General features: G+C 35.3%; 3 protein-coding genes across 3 annotated transcripts; 1 reads left to right on the forward strand and 2 right to left on the reverse strand.

The window, feature by feature from the left end:
- The first annotated feature begins 1,333 nt into the window (after positions 1-1,333).
- LOC133801818 (UDP-glycosyltransferase 89B2-like) lies at positions 1,334-3,073 on the forward strand. The gene has a single exon (XM_062240057.1). The coding sequence runs from the start codon at positions 1,498-1,500 to the stop codon at positions 2,947-2,949; it is 1,452 nt and encodes a 483-aa protein (XP_062096041.1). The 5' UTR covers positions 1,334-1,497; the 3' UTR covers positions 2,950-3,073.
- Positions 3,074-7,369: 4,296 nt separating this feature from the next.
- On the reverse strand, positions 7,370-8,055 carry LOC133801705 (uncharacterized). Its single transcript, XM_062239960.1, has 2 exons — positions 7,716-8,055; positions 7,370-7,638 (listed from the first exon to the last, which is right to left on the reverse strand). Exons 1-2 carry the CDS (start codon positions 8,036-8,038, stop codon positions 7,485-7,487), a joined length of 477 nt encoding a protein of 158 aa, XP_062095944.1. The 5' UTR covers positions 8,039-8,055; the 3' UTR covers positions 7,370-7,484.
- Positions 8,056-12,050: 3,995 nt separating this feature from the next.
- On the reverse strand, positions 12,051-14,980 carry LOC133800038 (high mobility group B protein 14-like). The gene is made up of 6 exons (XM_062238017.1): positions 14,804-14,980; positions 14,130-14,312; positions 12,932-12,989; positions 12,763-12,807; positions 12,499-12,579; positions 12,051-12,358 (listed from the first exon to the last, which is right to left on the reverse strand). Exons 1-6 carry the CDS (start codon positions 14,887-14,889, stop codon positions 12,323-12,325), a joined length of 489 nt encoding a protein of 162 aa, XP_062094001.1. The 5' UTR covers positions 14,890-14,980; the 3' UTR covers positions 12,051-12,322.
- Between the last annotated feature and the right edge of the window lie 10,164 nt (positions 14,981-25,144).

The raw sequence follows: 25,144 nt of genomic DNA on the forward strand, positions 1-25,144 counted from the left end.
GACATGTGTCTGAGTAACTTCCATGAATTCAACTGTCATTTTAAACAAGATGGTTTCCTCTTCATGTTCTTGCAGCAGCATTAGTAGTAGAAATATGTTCTGTAACTCAATCCACTTTCTTAACCGTCCAAAAGTTTCTGAAGTAAACACTAGTGAACCAATTTGAACCATAAGCAGATCATGAAGCTGCTACTGTACTGGTTCCACTCCAATGACAGCTGCAGCTGCTGTTGCCCCACCCAATAGGTTTGAAGTTGTCTTGGCTGATGAACCGGACTACCTTTCTCGTCATCAAAAGAAGCAATAATATTGGCTCTTTGCTCAGTTAAGGATGCGGCCTCCACTACTTTGTTCCTATCTAGCTTTGGAATAGAAGTCTCAGCAGGAAACCATTTGAAGGCACATGCACCCTTGACTGATTATCCACATTGATATGTTATCTATTTGGGTGTTTAGAACCAGGTTTGGAGTTGGTCCATCAGTCCAGAGTTCATTTCCTGGCCTGGTATTGGTATCTCTACTTGGATAAGTTCTATGGCTTTAGGGTTTCTTCATTTTGTTTCCTAGCAAATAAGTTTGGTGTCATCTGTAAAACTCTGGTTGTGCTTCTTCCAAGCATGAATAAAAGATAAAATGAGTCTCAAAAGTAGGCCAATCTACAATGTACAAGAACTGGTATGAATAACTGTTTCATGAGTATTCCCACAATAATATATAAGATAAAACAAGTTCCTGAATTAGCTATATTGGCATCATCAATGGTTCACCACCAAAGATAAGCTGCAAAAATGTCATCATCCCAAGCAAAATATTGAGAATTTTTTAAAAGATAAACAAAACAATATTGCAATCTTAAAATCCCCCAAACCCAACTTTTACACTCCCAAACTTAAAAAGGAATATAAAATTAGACAACCCCAAAAGAACCCATGTTGGCATTTTGCTTAATTCCAAATATGAACCGAAATTATTACTTACCCAACTACTAAAAGTTACAAACAATGCCACCCCTAAACTCTAAACTAAGAAATTGCATCAAATAATACACAATTTCCAGTTTATATACATACATACATACATACATAAAAAATAAAAATAAAAAAGAGCAACAAGCATACGAAGAACATAAATGGGAAGGCACAAAATAATAAAATTTTAAAGAGAAGGAGATAATAACCAGGGAAGGAACGTAAAGATGAAAACTATGGAGATTTTGCAAAACCATTGAGCTGCTATTCCAGAAAGAATTTAAAAAAAAAAAAAACTATAATATAATATAATACACAGTCTGAAGCGATACATAGTTTTAATTTTCTCAAAAAGATAAGAAAAAGAAAATAATAATAACAATATAAATTTGGTGAATAGACTAAAGATAATGGAAAGCGTCATTGCTTACCACACTGTCACTTTATTACTATGACTAAGACCAGTTCATCACGCTATTCATAGAATTCTTCTGTTTCAGCCTTACCCCAAAACAAAAGAGAAGAAAAAATGGCCACCATGACTGGAAGCACCACCGCCGGAACCACACATATCTTGGTATTCCCATTCCCAGCCCTAGGACACATGATACCACTCCTTGACTTCACACACCAGATCGCTTCCCAAACTCCAGACCTAACCATCACCATTCTCGCAACCCCGAAAAACCTCTCTCTCTTAAACCCCCTCCTCTCCGCTCATCCTTCCATCCACACCCTACTCCTCCCTTTCCCACCTCATCCCGCCATTTCTGATGGCGTTGAGAATGCCAAGGACATGGCCCCCGGCACGTATCGTTTCATGATCCCCGCCATGGCTGGGCTTCGAGAGCCACTCACCCAGTGGTTCCGAGACCACCCATCGCCACCGACCGCCATCATTTCTGACATGTTCTTCGGCTGGACCTACCACCTCTCCGTCGACCTGGGTATCCCTCAGATTACGTTCTCCCCATCCAGCGCTTATGCCTTGGCCCTCGTGCAATCGTTGTGGCGCGACATGCCCAAGCGGCGCCACCCCGACCCCGACGGTCAAAATGAGGTCTTTTCGTTCCCCGAGATTGCGAATTGTCCGAAATACCCTTGGTGGAAGTTGTCTCCTCTGTACCGTTCCTACGTCGAGGGAGACCCGGATTCAGAAATTGTCAGGAACTCGTTCCTTGGTAATCGGGCGAGCTCGGGACTCATCGTTAACTCGTTCAGCGAGTTGGAATCGGTTTATGTTGACCACCTGAAGAAAGATTTGGGCCATGATCGTGTTTGGGCCGTTGGGCCTGCACGGCTTCAATCTGACAATCCAACTGGGCCCACCGAGAGGGGTGGCTCTAGCTCAGTCTCTGCTAACCACATCTTGTCGTGGCTAGATAAGTGCGGTGATCGCAAGGTTGTGTATGTGTGCTTTGGTAGTGAAGTTGTTTTGCGCAATGATCAAATGGAGGAGCTCGCAAAGGGTTTGGAGACAAGTGGGGTCCATTTCGTTTGGTCAGTTAAGCGGCCCAATGGATCACACGTGGAGGGTGATTATGGAAAGGTTCCATTTGGGTTCGAAGATCGTGTGGCTGAAAGGGGTTTGGTGATTAGAGGGTGGGCGCCACAAGTGGCGATAATGCGGCACCGAGCTGTGGGTGTGTTCTTGACTCATTGCGGGTGGAACTCGATCTTGGAAGCCATTGTGGGCGGAGTACCGATGCTAGCATGGCCTATGCAGGCGGACCAGTATGCCAATGCCACTTTGTTGGTGGACCACTTAGAGGTGGGAAATAAGGTGTGTGAAGGGAATCAAACCGTTCCTGACTCGGCCGAGTTGGCTCGAGCTTTTGCAAAATCATTAGTTGAGAACCGAGTCGAAAGACAACGAATTGAAGAATTACGTGAAGCGACAATTCGAGCCACTAGGGAAAGTGGTAGTTCTACTAAGGATTTGGAATCATTAGTTGCCTATTTAAAAGAGACAACATTTTAGTAAGAAGTTTTGGTTTAGGGAAAAGTATGTATAGAAAATTGGTATCGTATTTATATTTCTTGTTTTCAATCTACCTTATTATTCATGTCACTAACTTTTGGAAACATTTATTCTCGTTTTCCTATTTGGAGGTCGAAATATCGTGAGATTTACTGATTTCAACACTCAAAGGTAGATGGCTCGCTTCTTGCAAATCATTACTAGGGCTAATAGCATTATCCTCTTTGAGGCAAGCAAGTGAACACTTGTTCTCCAACTCTTCATTACGAGTAATAGCATTCTCTCCTTCTTTCTTGAACCCTTCAAGATCATCTCCAAACTCACCTCTTACGCTACTCGTCGATTCTTGTGATTGCTCCACTTGCAAATCCTCACATCCCAAAGTGTGGATCAACTTCTGGTTCAAATTTTCCTATTCTTTCTTTATCCTTTGGATCTCCCTCTTTCTTTAACTTTTGGATCTCCCTCTTCACAAGAAACAACATGGAATTGTTAAGCCTGAGCTTCTTTAAAACCTTGAATAAAAAAGGGAATTTTGAGAATTTAAAAACTAATGAAAACAAAAATGGTAAATAAAATAAATAAATATGAATTAAAGGATTGACAATAGTCAAGAGTTCACTATTATTCATAAATCAAATTATCCACTATTTCCAAATCAAATTATTAATTTCGCAGATGACACATAAACAATCATTATCCCAAAATCTCCCTCACGTATTTCATTGAAGCAAAACTCTCTTAATAAATTATTTTTACTAAACAACCTAATGGAAAAACACCTTAGATTTAATCTAGTATTAATTTTCATGGAGATGAGCTAATCGAAGCAACAAATCCAACAAACATGCGATTCATTTAACCTATGTTTTTCAATATAATTAAAGAAGAGTTTGACCATAATCATGAACTACCACAAATACTCAGGGCCTGATTGGTATCCTATTTACAACAAACTCACACTTCTTAAACTTGACATAGAACTTGTATTCCCTCAACCTCTGTAATACTAAATGAAGATGTTGCTCATGTTTTGTCTCTGATTGGGAGTAAACCAATATTTCTTCGATGAACACAATCACAAACTTGTCCAGGTAATCCTTGAACACTCTGTTCATCAGATCCATGAACGCTGTCGGGACATTGGTCAGTCCTATTGGAGTTTTATGCCCTAATTAAAACTCAATTTCTTTGTAATTTCATTTATTATCAATAAAAGAATAGAAATTATTTTTTGACTTGGTCAATCACTTTGCTCACATGTTTTATTTTCATGATTATTTGTTCAATGTAAACTTCTATTAAATCTCAAACATATAGCTAATCGTACTTATAGTAACGTAATCACAGTGGAATATAAATATGATTGTATGTTCAAAATAAGTTAGTCCTAAGATTAGTCAGTGCACAAGATTTACACTGACTTGCCAATCTATGATATGTTCTACTTACACATCACAGTGTTATGTTCTTTCCAGAAGATTAGCAAAGTAGATAAGATCGAACTGGACCGATATTGACAGTTGATAAGATAAGTAAACATACCATTATTATCTATTCTAGTCATATATCATATAGTTGACCATAGGTCAATTCAATCTCAATTCTGAGTGGTTAGTATTCTAACTAATTGTATTATTTGAGTTCTTTGACTTGTTCGTTACCAACTTACACTTCGGACTAGCCCATACTTACATCTTGGGAACTCGATAGTATAATTGAGTGGGAGTGTTAATCATAGATATGAACATCTACAACTTCTAATGAAGAAGTGAAACGATGGTTTCCTTTTAGTTTGGTTCAAAGTGCTAAATGATAGAGATCTCATTTCAGTCATTATTATTAGTTTACTGAAATATCATTTACAAGTAACTAAGTGTTTTAAGGATAAATTACGGTGAGGGGTAAAACGGAATATTAGTCTCATTTCATTGTAGACTATCTATAGAGGATTGAGTGACAATTATGGTTGTAACAATGGATAATTAATAGCATATCTATATTTGTTATAGAGTGTTCTATGAATTCAAGAGTGCAATTTTGAGTCTTTAGTGGAGTCACGAGGAATTAATAAGTTAGTAAATTTATTTGTTAGAATTATGATAACTTATTGGAGCTTTATTTCATAGGCCCATGGTCCACACTGTAACTTGGATAAAATTATCTAGATAGTCTCAATTAATTGATTTAATTATCAATTAGAATTATCAAAGTTGACCAGATCAATTTTAGATAGTTTCATAAAGTTATGTAATTTAGAAAAGAAAAAAAGAAATTAAGATAAATTTATTAATTAAGATAAATTAGTATCTAAATTAATAAATAAGTTTAAATCAAGATTGAAATTATAAATAATTAATTTGATAAAATTACTTCCAATGGTAGACGGGATCTTGACCAAGTTGCAGGAAGGATTCTCATTGCTCCATGAGCTTTTCTTTAGGTTTATGCCTTTATTTAGTTTTTGAGACATTTTTTGAAACATAGTGTTTTCATGTGATCCCAGTTGTTAATCATGTAAAGTAGCAGTATTCCTTTATATGAACTCCTCTCTCATACTCGTTATGAATGTTTCTGACTTGAGGCTTTGAAGTTTTGACTGAGTAATGTTAAACTTAGTGGCATTTTTTGTTTTTTATTATCGACTTTTTAAATTTGGTGCTTTTGATGTTTGAAATTGAACAACAATACTTTTGTTGTACCCTTTTCAATTTTGTCCTTGTAAAATTCTGTCAGCATTATTTAGAGTGTTTTGTAAAAATGATCTAAATGGAAACTTTTATTAGGGAAATAGCTTTTCAAAAAAAATTATTAGCTAAATGACCTTTTTTTTAATTAACAAAAAATCTTAATTAAAACTCATTTAATTAACATTAATGTATATTTTTTGGCTGAATCCTCCTGAACTAGATTGAAAATAAAAAAGAAATCCTAGGAAAGAGAAATCCTCATGCACTCTTGAACGTAAGTGTTTGATTCTCCTTTCCTCATTTATTGTAAAGGTTGGTACTTTACTTAAATCTCAGTTTTTACAATTGGGTATTCATTATTTCAAGTTATATAACTATATTTAGCATAAATATACATTTTTCTGCTGAGAAAAATGAAATGTTAGTGTAAAAATAGGTCCAACTCGAGGTTGAAGACAACCTGGCAATATGCGACCCTGTATGATAGTCTCTTAGTGCAATTTTTAGCAGTGACTAAATTGCACTAAGCGACCCTATGAGACCCATATGGGTCGCACAGGGTCGCTTAGTGCAATTTTCAGCAGTGACCAAATTGCACTAAGCGACCCTGTGCGACCCATATGGGTCGCACGGGGTCGCTTAGTGCAATTTTCAGCAGTGACCAAATTGCACTAAGCGACCATGTGCGACCCATATGGGTCTCACGGGGTCTCTTAGTGCAATTTTCAGCAGTGACCAAATTGCACTAAGCGACCCTATTTGATTCATAGGGTCGCATGGGGTCTCTTAGGGTCGTTTTGTATGTTTTAAAATGAACTTGTATGGCTTTAAAGTAATTATAAGCTAATTGATATGTTATTTTTATTTTATACTTGTTAATTTAAATATTTAACTTTATGACAGATATGGGTTATGCCTTTATTTGCATGGACTATAATGGTGAGTGGAAGATTGTAGATAAACGCATTTGGGAATGGTTTGGTACTGGTTGCAACAAGGGATTTTTGGTTGATAGAAGCATAAAGTTTCATCAATTAGTGGATAAAGTCTACGAAAAAATAGGTGTTGATCGAAATTTGTATGAAATTGAAATTACTCATAAGTTAGTTAGTGAAACATTTAGTAAGATGGCACCAAGTCAGGTTTGTAATGATTATGATGTTGAGGATCTTATGATATTCTACAAAGATAAAGACGCGATTCCTCTATATGCGTGCGTGAAAAAGAATAAAGGTAAAGGAAAGACAAATATTGTCAGTGATGGTGATGATGATGAGTTTGGTTGTGATGATAGTGGTTTTGATAGAGGAAGCTTTTATGATAACTATTTTGGTTGTCATATAATTGAACAAGTTTCAAATGAAGATCTAGTGCAGAACAATGGAGACATCATTGGTTCCAATCCAACACCAAATGATATAGTACACGAGGGAGGTGACAATGTACTCGAGGAATGTGATAAATTAGTTGAAGAAAATAACAATGTAACTGAAGGAGGTCACAATGTAGTCGAGAGCGGCCAAATCATCCCTTATCAAAATTTTGATATTGGAGAATTTACCAGAGAAGCAGGTCACAATTTTCAGCAGTGACCAAATTGCACTAAGCGACCCTGTGCGACCCATATGGGTCGCATAGGATCGCTTAGTGCAATTTTCAGCAGTAACCAAATTGCACTAAGTGACCTTGTGCGACCCATATGGGTCTCACGAGGTCTCTTAGTGCAATTTTCAGCAGTGACCAATCAATTATATCATTACAATTTGATCATTTAATAATATTGTATAAGAGATACATAACACCAAAAGCGAATGTTCGTAACAAAAAAAAAAACAACATATCTAACTAGGGATCTGCACTACCTACATATAATTGATCTGCATATGCTTGTCTAAAAGTATCTATGTTGTCGTCGTTTAGCAACGTTCTAGCTGACTCGTTGCACTTACCAGCAATGTGCATTTCTATTGTCTTCAGCATGAATATACCACAATCTCCCCTATGAAAGACAAGGTTAACTATATTAGTATTATCTTTAAAAGTTGACTCATACATGTAAATTTAAATGAAACTTACATTCTATTGCTTTGAGGAACAGTATCTGCGGGGGCAACTTCTATCTTCATGAAGTACTTACACTGAGCACGAAATTCATTAAAATGACCACTATCACGAAGTAATAGCGGAAAATATTCGGCAAGTGGTTGCACTGATCTTTCCATTGCTTCTATGGAGATCCAATAGTCTGGATTGGAGTTATAAATCCATATTGTCCACATTCTAATGTCTACTACCAATGTCATCCAATGTTTGTTATTATTGTTCCATGGCACATAGAAGTAATTCACTTTGGACCAAGCTCTCCCTCTAATGGGTCTGATTGCATCAACAAATGACATTAGCTGTGGAGATTTTTTGTATACTACGGTGCTAGTCTCTCAAGACTTGCAATATAACTCACGAACATATTTCCCAAACTCATCAGTCAAAATGCATCTATCTTGTGGAAAGATGTCTTGAAATTTGTCCATTCGTTTTCTAAATATATAGGTTATTTCATCCACATGCTGCCCAAAAGCATCAACTATTCAATATTATTTAAGCTGAAAAATAAAACTAGTATTAACTAATTATTATGAAATAATTGAATGATAAAGCTTACCTCGCTATCAATATGTTGTTGCTTTGCCAACAATGTCTCAAAAAAACATCTTTCTCGAAATAATAGGCCATAACGAATGACAGGTCTACCACATGTATCCCCATTATACCACCTATAAAAAGCTTGCACATCCTCTTCAATAGGCAACCTAAAAGGGTCGAAAGTAAGAGGTTCTAACTTTGAGTATCGACGTTTCTTTGGCCATGATATGAAAGGTGATAACAAGTTTCGAGCACGTTTTCTTAATCTCAATGGTCAGCCGTCTCGAACTACCTGTTCTACCTCATCACCAGGTTCTTCGTTACCAACCCCTTCATAAATAATTGATGGTGGTGTCTCATAGGTATGTGCAGGTGAATGAGATGGTATGGTGATTGCGTCTCTAGAAGGTTGTGCAGCCATATTAGTTACCTTGGGGTCACTATCTATATTATGCTCTCCTTGGGGTGTGGTGAATCTATCTTCAAAGTTTGCATGCGCATTGGAAGGTGTATCCTACAACCATTGAGTAACAAAGCATTTAACTTATAATTAAGAAATAAAGAATAATCAGAAGCTAAAGTACTTGAAAAGTTACCTGTGGGTCTTCACACCCAGAAAAATGTGCATGCACAGGTCAAAGGATGTCAATCAAAACATCCAACTTTTCCATTAATGCCACATTTCTCTCTCTATTTAGAAACTCACTCTCAGAGTTGGCTGCCATGATTGCGTCATGCCTCTCTTTATTCAATCGTTCCATCTCCTCATACCTCTCTTTATTCAAACGTTCCATCTCCTCGTACCTCTCTTTATTCAAACGTTCCATCTCCTCATATCTCGCTATGTGTAGTTTTTCTTGGTCAGCCATGAAACATTTTATTGATTCCAATAATTCACTATGAGCATGATCAGTTAGGGCAGATTGTGAGGATGGCACAGGACGAACTGGAGTGAACTGAGGAGGTGGCATAGAAGAATCTACAAGAATCAAAATAAAAATTGTAAGCATGAAAAACATATGATAAGCCATACTTATCAAAATTTAGATACACAATTTTAGATTTTTTTACCTGAAATATCCAAGGACAACATATGAAGTTCCACCTGATCATATCTACATTATGATCTTTCTGGAACTTTACACGAGTAATTTGATCTACAATCTTCTCATATACCAGCCTCCCCCAAGGATATTTATCAAATATTTCCAAATTATCCACTAGTCGTAGCCAAGATAAATCTATTGTGGTACCGACACTTGAATTAATTTCACTCTGTCTTTTGTTCTCTCCTCTTTTGGTATATTATCTAGCATATTTGCTACATCCTCTATTTTTATAGACCTATCCTTGAAGTACTTATTCTTTAAATTGTTGTTTGATGAAACCACATTTAGTTCTTCAGGAGTTAATTCGCCACTAGTGTATAATCCAGATACTATTGCAAACTCTTGGATAGAGAATCTCACAGGTTTTCCATTTATCAAAAACCACAACTCATGCTTTTTTTGACAATTTATCCTCCTTGCAATTATCTGGTGCGATAAGGTCCCCCAAAATTTCCCTTTCCAAGGGAGGTCCAACAAATGACCCAACTGACTGTATTTTCTAAAAACAATCTTGTCAGTTTTTGATAACCAAGAATTTATTTTTTCAAATATTTTCATCGAAGACCTAATGGTAACTTTAGATTTCGTTTGAACATTCTCATTCATAATAACTCTCGGGACACAAGGAAGCTCTGTTGTCAAAATAGTTCTAGAAATCTGAAATTTGCCAAACAAACAAAATACAATGTAAATAATAAGTGCAAATATTACAAAATTGAAATAAGACCCTAAGTTGGGTTAGGTCTCTTAGTGTATATTTACATCAACAAGAAAATTGAACTAAGCGACCCTAAGAGACCCAAATGGTCGCAAAGGTCGCTTAGTGTATTTTAATATCTAAGAAGAAAATTGAACTAAGTGACCCTCTGAGTTGCAAAGGTCGCTTATTGTATTTTAACATCAAGAACAAAATTAAATTGAGCGACCCTAAGAGACCCAGAGGGTCGCAAAGGTCGCTTAGTGTATTTAACAACTACGAAGAAAATTGAACTAAGCGACCCACAAGGTCAGTTATGGTCGCTTAGGGTCGCTTAGTATATTTTAACATAAAGAATAAAATTGAACTAAGCGACCCAGGGTCGCTTAGGGTATTTTAACATAAATAATAAAATTAAACTAAGCGACCATAAGCGACCCTGAGGGTCGCTTAGTTCAATTTTATCTTTATGTTAAAATACACTAAGCGACCATAAGGGTCGTTTAGTTCAATTTTATTCTTTATGTTAAAATACACTAAGCGACCATAAGCGACCCTGGTTCAATTTTATTCTTTATGTTAAAATACACTAAGCGACCATAAGCGATCCTGAGGGTTGCTTAGTTCAATTTTATTCTTTATGTTAAAATACACTAAGCGACCCTTAAGGTCTCTTAGTGCAATTTTAGGTATAAATCCTTCAATGCAACCCTCAGGGTCTCTTAGTGCAATTTGAGGGTCTTCTGTAAGTGATGTCTATAATCAATCAATTTTCAGCAGTGACCAAATTGCACTAAGCGACCCTATGCGACCCATATGGGTCGCACAGACTAAGCGACCCATATGGGTCGCACAGGGTCGCTTAGTGCAATTTTCAGCAGTGACCAAATTGCACTAAGTGACCACGTGCGACCCATATGGGTCTCACGGGGTCTCTTAGTGCAATTTTCAGCCGTGACCAAATTTCACTAAGCGACCCTGTGCGACCATAAGCGACCCTGGTTCAATTTTATTCTTTATGTTAAAATACACTAAGCGACCCTAAATGACCATAAGCGACCCTCAGGGTCGCTTAGTTCAATTTGATTCTTTTATGTCACAGAATGTATACCCTAAAAGACCCTTAACTGCACTAAGCGACTCTATGAGTTACAAATGGTCTTTTAGTGTAATTTTCAACTCAATATATTCATATAATTTTCAAAATAGTAATGAACTCTAACAATGAAAATAAAGTTAAAATTATATAGAATTTTCACTTTTTTCAAATTGCACATCAATTTACTCAAAATCAAAATTATTCTAATCCATTAAACTCATAATCTTAATCATTCTAATTCATTAAACTATAATCATAATCTTACTTGTTCATTTGATGAGAACTAACAAAATGAAGTTGATTCCTCCATTGTATCTTCCATTATATTTTCTTCAAAATAAATAGCATAAGAGAGTAAGGGAATGAGTGAAAGTGAAATTATTGTGAAAATAAGTAAAAGAAAATAAATACCAGAAAAAATCTTGTCGCTGTTGAGGGTCGCCGGCAAACTTTTGACTGTAGAATGGGATACTGTCTTCAATGGAAAATAAGTGAAAGAGAAAAGAGGAAGACGAAGAGTGAGGTTGCTGTTTAGGGTTTTGTTATATTGATATTAACCTTATTTTGTTTACAAATCCTGCCACATCATCATATTTTAGAAAATGAAATAACTATAAAATTTAATTAAAAGAAAAAAGCCATTTTGCAAATATCAATATGTGATATAGTCATTTCGGCAAATTCCCCCATTATTTTTTATTTCGTTTAAACTTTAGAGTCTGTTTTGAGAAAGGTTATGTCCCAATTAAGCAAACGATGAAATCTTTATTAGAATAGAAACAATCAACTTAAGTAATAGAAGTCGATATTTACACCACTGAAGAATTAGAAATCTTTAATCATCATTTGAATAGTGAATAGAGAAACGATGAGTCTATTTGAATTGAAATTTATCTTTTAACAATCCCAAGATGTTGGCCAAACTTATCTTTAATCATCAAAGGTATAATGTGATTGGAAGTAGTTCTTTACAAAGAAAAATAAAACAAAAAAAAATTATACATGAACAATAGTTTTGAGAAGACAAATAACCAGTTTCCCATGGATCAATATACAACTTGTTAACTACAGCCTCTACATGAGCAAGTATCATTGGTTTTCAAATTTTCAGCTTATTCCCAAACTCTGAATCATCTCAAGTTTCTTCATCTTCAGATTCTTCACCACTTTCCTGCAAGAACTCATGTTTTAATACACTTAAGCACAAAGAAAAACGAAACAACAAGCGTGCTTTGACACAAGGGTAACATTTTGCAACCAAACTGGCCTACGCAAACATGCAAAAATCTGGAAACATCATGGCAACCTTACCTTTCTTTTTGTATATTCCGCAATGGCACCATCAAATGCTGCTCGTTTCTCTGTGGCTATATCATAATATTGAACCTTTTCCTAGAAACAGACGCAACAACAATACCATGAAGCTTTACGGTCACAAATCGAGCTAGCTCTCTTATATTTTGTTCATGAGGGTAGAGAACTAAAAATGTTGCTGTATACTTGTTCAGGAATCTAACTTTGTTCTGCACTTAAAGACCAAGAGGAATCAAATTCATATACAAATGTAGCACAAACCTCATATGTCATTGCTTTCCACTTCATTCCACATGCTTTTCCAATCTGAGCAGAAAATTAATGAGCGACTCGAAAAGGCCTAATCCATTTAAACCAAATAAAAATCCAAAATAAGTAATATCACACTTCCTAGCAAAAATAAAAGGTAATATGACACTAGATATCTTACATCTCGCATTGATTTGACATCTGGATTTTGCTCTTGATACACTTTCCGAAAGTCCTCCCTTGAGAATCATAACAAAATTCTGTTTAGCAGAATAAATTTTGGAGATCAAAGCTCTTTTGCACATGAAATAACTTTTCGAACCAAGCTTTGATGAGTATAGTATGAATTAGACAGTAGTAGGAACATTTTTTGGGATATAAGGCCACGAATGAACAAGAATGTAAATGATCGACAAAGAAAGTATGTAACAAACCACTGAATTCACACAGAAAACAAAAATGAGACAAGAAATGTGAACTAGTCTACATAATTTTGGGAAATAACAACAGCTATAAACAAAAGCAAAAGAAACAAACGAAACCAAATAGGAACAGAAAAGAACTCCAGCACCAAGACTTTCAAACTAACAAGAGAGTCATTTAATCTCGCGTCTTTTATCAGAAAACAATTTAAATGTGAATGGCCATCAAATATAAGAAAAACTACGTAATGGGGTGTATATTTGTTACTTATAAATTTCAGAAGAACAAAATGCATCAAATATGCAACTTCAAGGAGGCAGAGTTTATGACAGCTCAGTCAGGGGGTTGGCTGATGGTGGATCAGGGAAGCATAGTTTCTACAAGGAAACTTTGTCAAAAGTCACTGCTCCTTTTGTATTCAAACGAATTTTGGAAGCTATAACCAATCAATGGAAGATAGAAATATAGATGCAACCATATACCATGTATTCTTTTCAACCATTTGAGCTCATTACTGGCGAAGATAACCTACTTACAAACCTGATGCCACTGATAAGTGTTATGAATAATAATGATTAAAAAAACTGTACACCAACAAATCTATGCACTGCAACACAATATATATAAATATATACAAACATATTACTTTCAACACGTGAACATTCCCATTAGTATAATGATAGTGCTAATTAGAATGGCGAACATTGGAGGAAAAAATATTGCTCTATTCTCTCTAAATATCATCAGTGAACACACTAAATTGACAATGTAGGCCATAAGTACAACCATGTCTAATGTCCACAAGGAAAAAGTTTGCCCAAAAGTAATAGAAAAACCAATAATTAAGCTCTTTGTATGTGGCTTTCAAAGAGTTAATATATGCAATTCTGGCTCCACAAGATTAAGTGACAGTCATAAATACTGAAGAAGAAAAGGAAACAAAAGAAAGAACTTACAAGAAGAAGAAGAAAGCCGTTGGTGGCTTCTTGGGTTTCTTGGCATCAATTTTGCTACTTATCTTCTTGTGTTTGGCTTTTGACTTCTGAACTGACCTAACCAACGTTACCTCCTGGTTGATAGCACTTAATCTTGCTGACCTCTTAGTCCCCTCGGTTGTTTTCACCCTCAAAACCATTTTCCTAAAAATGTTCGAGCAGAACGGATACGAGGAGTTTGCCAAAATAACAATGTCAAATGAAATAAGCACAACAACCCCTCATTTGTATGGTTTTTCATTATAAAAGATGGTCTCTGTATGGTATCTTTGAGTAACCATGAAGGTCATTTCCCAAAAACCCTCAATATATACCTCTTTCAACAAAACCCAAAGATCATAAACCATAAACCCAGAAAATAAATTCTCTCTTTTCTTCTCTTTTGTTTTGGTTCTTTCATTATTCATACAAACACACTTAAATTTGACATAACTTAATGTTTTCTACTCATTGTGGAAATGGGTTTTTCATTTCAAGGCACCCTAAAGAGAAGAACCATAAAAGAAGACATAAAAGTGGTTGATATTGTTTTCTCAGGAACCAAACAAACAAAGAGTGTGGGAGAACAAATTAGTGAATTTAAGTATGAAAGAAAATTGAAAGTAGAAATAACTGAGGAAGTTGGGAATGATTACTGAGTGGAAGGTGTTTCGGTGAGTTGGACAGAGTCAGAAGCTGAGGATGAGCGAGATTTTTTAGAGGTTTTAGCTCCCTTCGCCATGGTCTCCTCTCTACTCCCCCAGAAAGCAGTGCTGTTCTCCTCAGCCTCAGCCTCAGCCTCAGCCTCAGCCTCGATTCGATTTGTGCCCCTACGCAGCGAAACGGTGTCGTTTTGTTGGCTTTTAAAAAAAATGAAAATAAAGGAAGGACTCGATTATTAAATGTTAGGTATATAGGAAATTTTACTATATACATAAATAAATACATAGTGAAATAACAACAATTTTTGAAAATATGTATTTATATTTTTAGAACTAAGTTTTGTAATTTTAGTTATATTATAACTATGGATTTGACATGTGACTACGTAACAATGTTGAAATTCTGTATTTAGTAATTACCAGATTAATTAATTAAAATGCGGAATGGTAATTAGTTGTTTACACAGAAAACGATTCTGTCGGGACAGAATCCAAACCTGTCACGACAGAATTGAACACAAAAAATAAACAGTGTAAAAATTAAAGAACACAGCGAATTTTTACAAGGTTCAGAAACTCTTTCGGATATCCTACTCCTTGGGGCCACGCCCAGAGAATAAACCAATTAGTAAATAACCAAAGTGTACAAAAGCATTGACTTAAACAATGTAAGACTCTCTCTTAAACTATTACTGCAATCTTGTTGTACTCTTCTCTACGAATCTGGTTTGATGAAACGCTGATTCTCTTGAACTCCATTCAAAGAACAGCGAGTGCACATTTCCTCCCGAAGTGAGACTTAGATCGAATCATCTCCCGAAGATCCTTATGAACACGTTCACAATAGACACTATCTGATTACAATGGACTAGATAGATATCCACAAGTACACTCAGCACTCTCACAAAGATTAAGGTGAACAAACTTAATCTCTACAAATAAAGACACTCTTCAAAATAATGTTTACAAATATTGAAAATGGAAGAGGTGAAAAATCCAAAGGCCTTGGCAAGGTATTTATAGGAAGGGAAATCGTCCAAGGCCATGATTTTCTGGTATCTTTGAAATCAATTTGCGAATTCCTTTGATTTAGGAAAATAGCCAGCCAGATGCATTTTGTGTCGACGGAGAAGGAAACTGATGAGTCAGCAACGTAATCAGTTTTATCTGGCAGAACGAACATGGTCATTTCTTTTGACCATGTTCATTTTCGACACCTTCTTTATTTCCAGAATAGACATAATCTCATATAATCCCTGAAAATAATCTCAAGATATTTGCACAATATATTTTTACCAAAAATTGATTATTTGAGATAAATAAGGCAACAAATATATTCACACTTAAAGATCTTTTCACATTACAAAACTAGCTGAAAATATTGCCAAATAAAATCGAAAATCAATATGGAGATACTACTGATTTTCCTTAATAACTTTAAAATATTTTGTCTAAAATAAAGTTAGCCAAAAAAGGACTTTACAAATGTGATTAAAAAAAATTAAGAGAATGTAATAAAATGAACAATATTTTTGTTACAAAAGATAATTTAGGAAGCAAAACTCTACAAGAGTTATAGTTCATATGGGAAAATTGTTATTTCTCCTTAAATTTTTATCATTTCTCCTATAAAAATGATTGCGAAAATCAAAACTCAAAGATTTGAAATGCATTCCCAAATTACTATGAAATAAACTCAAGAAAAATTCACTCAAAATGCCCATTGCTGAACCTAGTTCTTTCATGTGCATACTTGGCCATATGGTCAGCCAAATAAGGAAAGAATACAATATATATGTATAATTATATGTAAAATCCTAAAGTTTGGCTAACTTAGTTTAGACATTTTTATATTACTCAATTTATATTATTATGATCTTACAAAATTAATTGTCAATCAATTAAAGATTTTTATGGAATAAAATATCTTTAATACTTTCCTTATTTATGTGATTTCGAAAATGTCTTTTTATACCACCTTATTTGGTAATAAACATTTACATTAATATGTATATTATTCTGATTGTTTTCCCTATTGTTTATGATAAAATTTTCATAACAAAGATTGGTGGGTTGTTTAATTTCTTAAGTCTATCTAGGTACATGTTGAGTTGTCTAATTGCCTAATTGGCTGAGCAATTTGGGAAACCGACAGATCCGAAAGACTTTCCACTTAGAGAATTCTTGGATATTCTCTTTTATGATTTTGTGGGTTGCTAAAGGAGGACTTCGTCTTGATTATAAATAGAAGCCTTGACAGCCAAGGAAACTCACTTTTTTCACAAACTATTTATGTGTAATTCTTATTGAAAAGTGTGATTGTATTTTTGTGAGACTTAGAGTGAAAATACTTAGTCTAGTTATTTGTAAGTGTGTGTTACGCTGTCTTTGATATCCTTTAGGATTCAAGGTGTTATTTGTTGGGAATATATGGTTTTACACTTTGCAAATCAACAATTAATCATGAGAATAGTATAATATTTGAAACCCTAAATGCTAAACAATAACATTATTCAAAGTATGAATGCAAATCTTGATAATCAAATACACATATTCATGATATGAATGTCAATCTTGAATATAAGAAACTAAATGATTAAATGATGATGAGATGAACATAGAAACATTTAATCATCAAAACTAACAATGAAAACACAACAGAGTAACACAAAACAAAGTTAGGGTTAGATAGATACTATTAGAGAATATATTTTATTGCTCAATGAAAATATGGAAAAACCAAAAATACAACTCTATGCCAAGAATACAATGGACTAGATAATATTGATTAAATAAACATTACAACTCAATTGCTCAAAATACAAGTAAATATAAAGAGGTAGAAGAAGAAGATTACAAACTCAAAACATTAATAATACAAGTAAATAATAACAACAAGATCAAAAGAATGAAAACACAAATTCTCACACAACCAAAGTGTAGAGTAGTGGGGATCACCAACTTGAACAAGGTTCAAGACCTTTGTCCAAAAGCTTATTCCCCCCTATTCTCTAAGCATTAAGGGATCTCTCTAGGAAATAGCTCTCTGGAATAATCAAGCCTCAAGGTGTATTTTTCAGCCAAGTGCTTTGTGGATGAAAAATAGTGTATCTTACAAGTGAGCATTAGGCTCCTATTTATAGAGTTTTGAGACACCCTTTGAATTTCAAATTCCACCAACCCCCATGACTATTACCAATGATTAATTTGATGTTTTATGGAATTAAAATAGAGATTTGGGAGTTACTTGGCTGTTGGAAACGTTCAAAATTGGATAAAAACCGAAGTTGGAAAAGGCTGTCAGCCGCTCAGGCCGCGGCCTGAAAAACACGAGCCGCGGCCTATGGTGTGATTTAGCCTATTTTTGCCTCTTAGGCCGCGGCCTGAAAAACATAGGCAGCGGCCTAAGTCGTTTTTCAGCAACCAATTTTTCAGCTTTTTTCCAAAACGTTCCAATTTCATTCCCACTTGATTTTGTAACTTCCATACACATTATGGGAGTTAAAATCACATCTCTAACAGCCATATTTCACATATATCTTTAAGAAATTCAAATCAAAATGTGTAATATCAAATCTACACATTATTGGGTAATATTTGGGAGCTACAAGTTTGTAACTCCAAAATATGTCACATTTTGGCACATACATGTGTCCAATTTTGTGACTCTCAATATTATGTTACAAGGTGTGACAAATCACATTTGTGTAACAAATCACATTATGTCACATTATTTAATCTAACATTATATTATTTAAAATAATATAACAGATACAACATTTGATTTATAGCAACTTGAATCTTCAAACTTGGGAAGCTTCTAAGGCTTATACACAATAAGAATATTGTTGTCCAAAATCTCTATTCCAAACATTCCCTTATTGCTTGAAGCTTCAACTTAGTAGAATGATATTTGGGAATTAACAAGCCTTAAAACTCATGCAAGTCAAGCAAAGCTTGATGAGTTTGAAAGTGTGATCAAGGTTTTTCAACTCTAATAATCAAAATTTATAGTGCAGGCATCGTCATTAGTATAACCAATAGGATTAGAGCATTCAAAACACATCATTTGGATCATTTTACGTAAATGTACGGCCCTAAGAGACTGCTCAGGTGATACGTCGCCTCCTAGCAGGCGATGTATCGCCTGTTAGGGCTTTTGAAGCCCTTCGCATTTTTGTAACGCCCTACTACCCAGGGATCGTTATTTTAAATAGTGCTTGTAACGCCATGGGTAGCCAAGACCGTTGCACTGTGTGATTATAAAGGTGCAAGACTTGCTAATCAAGTCATATAGTTGAAAATGTGGTCCTAAAGCCGTAAGTAGGTAAAGTTTAAAAGGTTCCAGTCATAAACAGATAAATTTTCATATAAAATGTTTGTTTAGTACATGGGATCCCAAAACAAGGTTTAAAAGACATATTTACAAAAATTCCAAAAGTTATAAACAACCGTGGCCACTCTAATGGAAAAATATACATTTTAGGTTTCCGTCCCTGTACAAACCCTCGACCGTGGCGGCCGAGCAGCTGACAATGCACATCTCGCCCCCAGAGCTCTCCAACTCATGGCTGAACCGCCAAACTCTTGCCTTTACCTGCACCACGAAGCACCTGTGAGCAGAGGCCCAGCAAGAAAACATAATATAATAGCATGATCGATATCAATAACCAAACATTCCACAAAGCATAACCAAGTATTCAGCAGTTCATAACATTCACCTATCCAGTGATAACAATCAACAAGTTAATGATTTGTCATCAAGATAGTCAACATATCATATTCATAATCAACAGTTATTGCAACCATTACACAATATTCATCAGGGTTGGCACCCTCTATTTAACCCACTGTCTTCGGCTCACTTAGGCCGCCCCCAGTGTTATACCCACTGACTCTGGCCAGCTTAACCAAGCTCAGTGATAAATAAGCTGTCCTCAGCTACTAGTGGCTGAGCCGTGCCCTGTGCGCAAGTATTGATTCCGGCACTCTTAGGTCATTTATCACATGTCCCCATGGCATAATTCCATCTCATGACATTATACAAATATAGGGAGCTCTTAGTCCCAACATATTCACATGGTTTATCACAATCATATAATAGTGGATATAAGCATAGGGAACACTTAGTCCCAACCTATCCACATAAACAGGTGTAGTTTTCTTACATTTGATCCCAATAGCTTGACTAGTGAAATCAACCTTCAAGCACGATCCCATCCGAGCCAGAGCGTACACCTAGTCACAGCCATAAATTAGAATTATCACTAAACTTCAATTCCAAAACATAAGCTCAGGACCAATCCCGAGCCCTCAGGAAGCCCTAATTCCACCAAACGGGGTGGTGGAATCAAACCCCGAGCCCCCGAGCAAAAACCCTAAGAAATAACTCAAAAACCCACTTCTGGAAATAGGGTAGCGCTACAACGCCCTAAAGTGGGCGCTTGGCGCTACAACCAGAGCCAAAACGCCCCAAGCACCCAAGCCTAGCACTGTAGCGCCCAAGGGCTAGTGCTACAGCGCTTCTTCCAGAGCCAAAATGCCCAGATTTGTCTCCTTCGAATTTCCTCGAACCAAAACCCCCTAAAACCTTTCCAAACTTCAACCAAACATCAAACACAAGCCTACCATCATCTATAACTCACCCCATAAGTCCCAACCATATGAAATTCAACCACATGCACCCCAAAATAAAGAAACTACCATGATTGAGCTTAAGGCTCAAAACTCAGCAGAACAACAGAAAATTTCAGAACTTCAAGGCCAGAACTTCATACCTTTGATGGAGAATTTTGACCTAGATTATCTTCCACACCTCCTTACTTTCACTCCTCAAAACCTCAGCCTTAATTCCCTAGAATTCCCATCAAAACTCAGCTCAGAAATCCATTCCATTTCAACACCAAAAACCAGAAACTAAAAACAACCTTGAAACTTACCATAATTGGATGACTAATTTCTATTGAATCCTCAAGCTTAATCAAGGTCCCAAGTGTGAAGCCTTAGCCTAAAATTCCTCTGAATTTTAGCTCCAAGTTCCTTCAAGAAATGGGGAAGAAGACCTAAACCGCATAAGAGAAAATACCTTGTTTTTCCCTTCTTTCTTTTCTCCTTCTTTTCTTTTTCTTTTTGTCTCTTTTGTTTTCCTTCAGCTTCTAAGATATTCTACACATTCCACGAAGGCTAAAAAGCAGAGTGTAACTTATCCCTTATTAAGCCAAATGACCACATTGCCCTCCCAACAATAATTAAACATTTAAATCATTCTAAGGGCATTTTGGTCATTGCTCCCAATTCCCGCTAATTCCTTGAGTGTTCCTAACAATTACTGCTTAAATCCCGACACCTAACTAATCACCAATTATATTCCTCAATGTCATATATTCTCCAATATATTTCCTAAATTCCCATAAATAACCCCAAACTCACCCCGAGCTGGGTATAAATTCCCACCGTGACTTTTTCGCTAAACCGCTCACTAGGATCGCCTCGAGTCACAACCTGCAAATATATCCACATAATAATGTGGTCTCAACAATTAATCACAATTAATTATATTTATGCCCTCAACGGGCCAAAATTACGAATATGCTCTTATAACCTAATCAAGGCCTACATGCATACTAGTACACATAGTCATGTATCACATTTATCCAAATAATCATATAAGCATGCTTAACACAAATTCATGTATTTAATCATTTAAATCACATGAATACCAATTATGCCCTCCCGACACGCTAATCAAGGCCCTTAAGCCTTAATTAGCAATTTTGGGTCGTTACAGTGTTAAACTCGCTAAACGAGTCATTTGGCCATAATCGTGTAGCTAAATGTGATTAACGGTTTAAGGTTAAAATTTTTGGTCAAGGATACAAACGTTTACTATATACATGGGATCCCAAAATACATTTAAAATTTTAATTACAATAAAAAGTTACAACCAGCCGACCTAAGCGGCAAAATAGGGTTTAACTCTAGTTCCTCTTTAAACTCTCGGTCGTGATGGTTGAGCAGTCGCATATGTACACATCGTCACCTAAGCTCTCCAACTCAAGGATGATCCAACTTTATTTTACCTTAACCTGCACCACATAGCACCCGTGAGTCGAGACTCATTAAGAAAACTTAAACATGCTCATAAAGCAGTTAATAACATGTCACCAAATCATAATAAACATCCCTAGCAGTAATAACCCTACTCATGCATGCAAACAGGTAAAAATAAATGATTATGGAATCATTCTGGCTTGACACCCTAGGACATGGGACTAATGAGTCACCCTGGGGCCCTTTGCCCTGTCCTCTGTATAACCAGCTTTTGAGCTGATCTAGCGTACTCGGCGCTAAGTTGTTGTAACGACCCAAAATTCACTAATAAGACTTGAGGGTCTTGATTAGTATGTCGGGAGGGTATAATTGGTTTATATGTGATTTAAATGATTTAATGCATGATTCTGTGATAAGCATGCATATATAAATATATGAAATGCATGTCTATGAGTATTAGTATGCATGAGGCCCTGTTTAGCTTATTAGGGCATATCTGTAATCTTGACATGTTGAGGGCATAAATGTGATTAAATGTTATAAATGTAAGGCCACCTTATTATGTGGATATATTTGCAGCATGCGGCTCGAGGCGATCCTAGGAAGCCGGTTAGCGGGAAAGTCACAACGGGACCCAATACTTGACTCGGGGTGAGTCAAGGGCTATTTTAGGTGTTAGATATTTATTTGGGTTATCGGGTTGTGAGAATAAATAATTGGAGATATATTTGAAGTTAGAGAGTTTAGGAGGGAATATTGGGGAAATTTACCATTTTTCAATCGGGGACGTTTTTTGTACCACGAGCCTTGAGATTAACTTAAATAACCTAAGTAAGATAAAACAAAACAAAAGGGAATAGCTAAAACTCTGCCAAACCGACCCACCTCTTCCTCTCAGCTCACCCATCTTCTTCCCAAACTCTCTCTCCTAAGAAAACCATTGAAACCAAAGGAAGATTTAGCTAGAAACTCAAGGATTTGAGCTGGAATCTTGGGGAATATCTCAGTAGCAATTTGGAGGTTCAGATAGGAATTTAGGTAAGCATTGAATTATGATTTAAGTTGTCTAAATTCTGTAGTTTTGGCTGGGTTTTAAGTGTTCTTGGGTTCTTGATATTGAATATTTAATTAAAGCTAAGGACTTGGGAAGTAGGTCAGCAATTACTTGGTGGATTTGTTCTTCAGTAAAGGTAAGTCTCTAATTATGGTTTAGCAGTTGAATTCGATGAATTGCTGGCTATTTTAGGAGGTTTATGAGCTTTTGGGTTTCAAGGATTTAAGTGTGATTTTAATGAGTGTTTAAGCTAGGTTCTTGTTGGATTATACTGCTGAGTGCATGTTAGAATGTTTGTGATGGTTAGATTGTATTATTGGGATGGTTTGGGGTTGAATTGAGTGAGGTTTGACTGCTAGAAATGATGAACTTTCTGGGTTTGAAGGGGTCGGGCTGCAGCCCTGTTCTTGGTGTGCCGCGACCCTCTAGAACAGGTGGGAGTTGAAGAGAAGGGTGCACCGCTGTTTAACGCCCAAACATGACTTCCATTTAGCGGTAGTCGTAGTATAGATGGGCGGTCAATTCCACAAGGAGGTTAAGAAATAAGTTAATCAATAAATAAATGTTAGAGATAAATAATATGAAGAAAATAGAACAAGTGATATTTTTTTTTTTTTTAGATTTAAAGGTTAGAAATAAAGATAGAATAAAGTGTAATGTAACAATAGGTAACAAGTAGGAAGGATCAAGAGTCACCAATATGCATACTTATTTATTTGGATCTTTGATTCACAAAAATTACACAAATGAGAAGTTCACATCTCAATTATTCATTTTGAAGATTTAACATTGAAGGACAAATATGTTCTACAAAAATGTATTCAAGTGATTATTATTCTTTGCCATGGAAAGATGAGATATATCTTATGAGAAATCTAAAAATGACATTATACCATTGGCAATAATGCAATAAAAGATTGGACATCAAACTTAACACAAATGTTATTTTTACTATTTATAAAATACATAGAAAGAGCATGACTAATTCTATATAGATTTTAGCAAAAGTAAATATATATGAATGAGATGGAGAAAATGATAAAAATATTATCTATATTATTTTCACTAATTTGATAATACATAGAAAGTGCTTGAGAAAATCTATATACTATTAGTAAACATAAATATAGATAACAAGATGAAAAAATAGAGATGAAAGAAAATAAATCACTCAAATATATAAACTTTAAGCACATAGTAAATTCTAGAGAGAAAATATGAGGAATGAGACTAAAATTTGGTAGAGTTTTGCTACCTAAAAAGTACATATTAAATGTGAAATGAGAGTCCCTATTTATAGAGGGAGAAAATGACTAAAAAGAAATTAAACAACAAAATGGGGTTTACAAAATAAATCTGAAATATTAATAATAAAATATGATTTTGAAAAATCAAATCTTATTATAAATATTAACCTAGTTATTTTGGTGTATGGTCAATATGCCATTTTTCTAAAGCACAAAAAAAAAGATGAGATTTAAAGCTCAAAATGACAATTTTGCAAGGTCCAATACCCACAAAACATGGGTTGAAGGTGGTGTTGGTTTTTATTGATCAAATCAGAGATTATACGCAGCGGAATAACAATCAAATTGTTAATTTAATCCCATAAGATTTCTAGATCTACTTCTTCACATGCATATATATATATTGAATCAAAGACATGAATAAAAAAAATACATCAGGTCCTTCCTTGCTGCTATCTTTTTGTATGGCAAAATCATTGAGATCTCACACCAAGATCTTCCAAAATGTTCTCAGCACACTAAGAACGAGTGTGGGCTCGCTATACAAATAATATGCAAAATCTATTTATCAGATGTTCTCAACACATGAGATCTGATAAAGTTTGGACCTAGGTTTTGTGAAGAACAGTGACTTTTGTTTGTATCACTATTCTCTCTCTGAGAGAGATTTCAAGATATTTTTCTATCCCTGAAAAGTTACGTTCTGAAAAACTGATATCATATATTTAATATATCCAATATATTAAAATATAATCTTAGTTATTTTAAACAATTTGAAAATCACTAATCAATTATCATATTTTTGTTTAAATAATAATATTCTAATCATATTACAATATCTCATTATTTATTTAATATTTAAATAACTAAAATTTTGGAACCAAAAAACTGTTCTGAGTCTCTTATGCGTGTAGCACAGTGACTGTGCATTGTGCTACACGTGTACCACATGCTAGTGATGGCATATGATTTTTCCTAATTTTT

The sequence above is a fragment of the Humulus lupulus genome, chromosome 9 (genome assembly GCF_963169125.1).
Source record: "Humulus lupulus chromosome 9, drHumLupu1.1, whole genome shotgun sequence".
Lineage (NCBI taxonomy): Eukaryota > Viridiplantae > Streptophyta > Magnoliopsida > Rosales > Cannabaceae > Humulus > Humulus lupulus.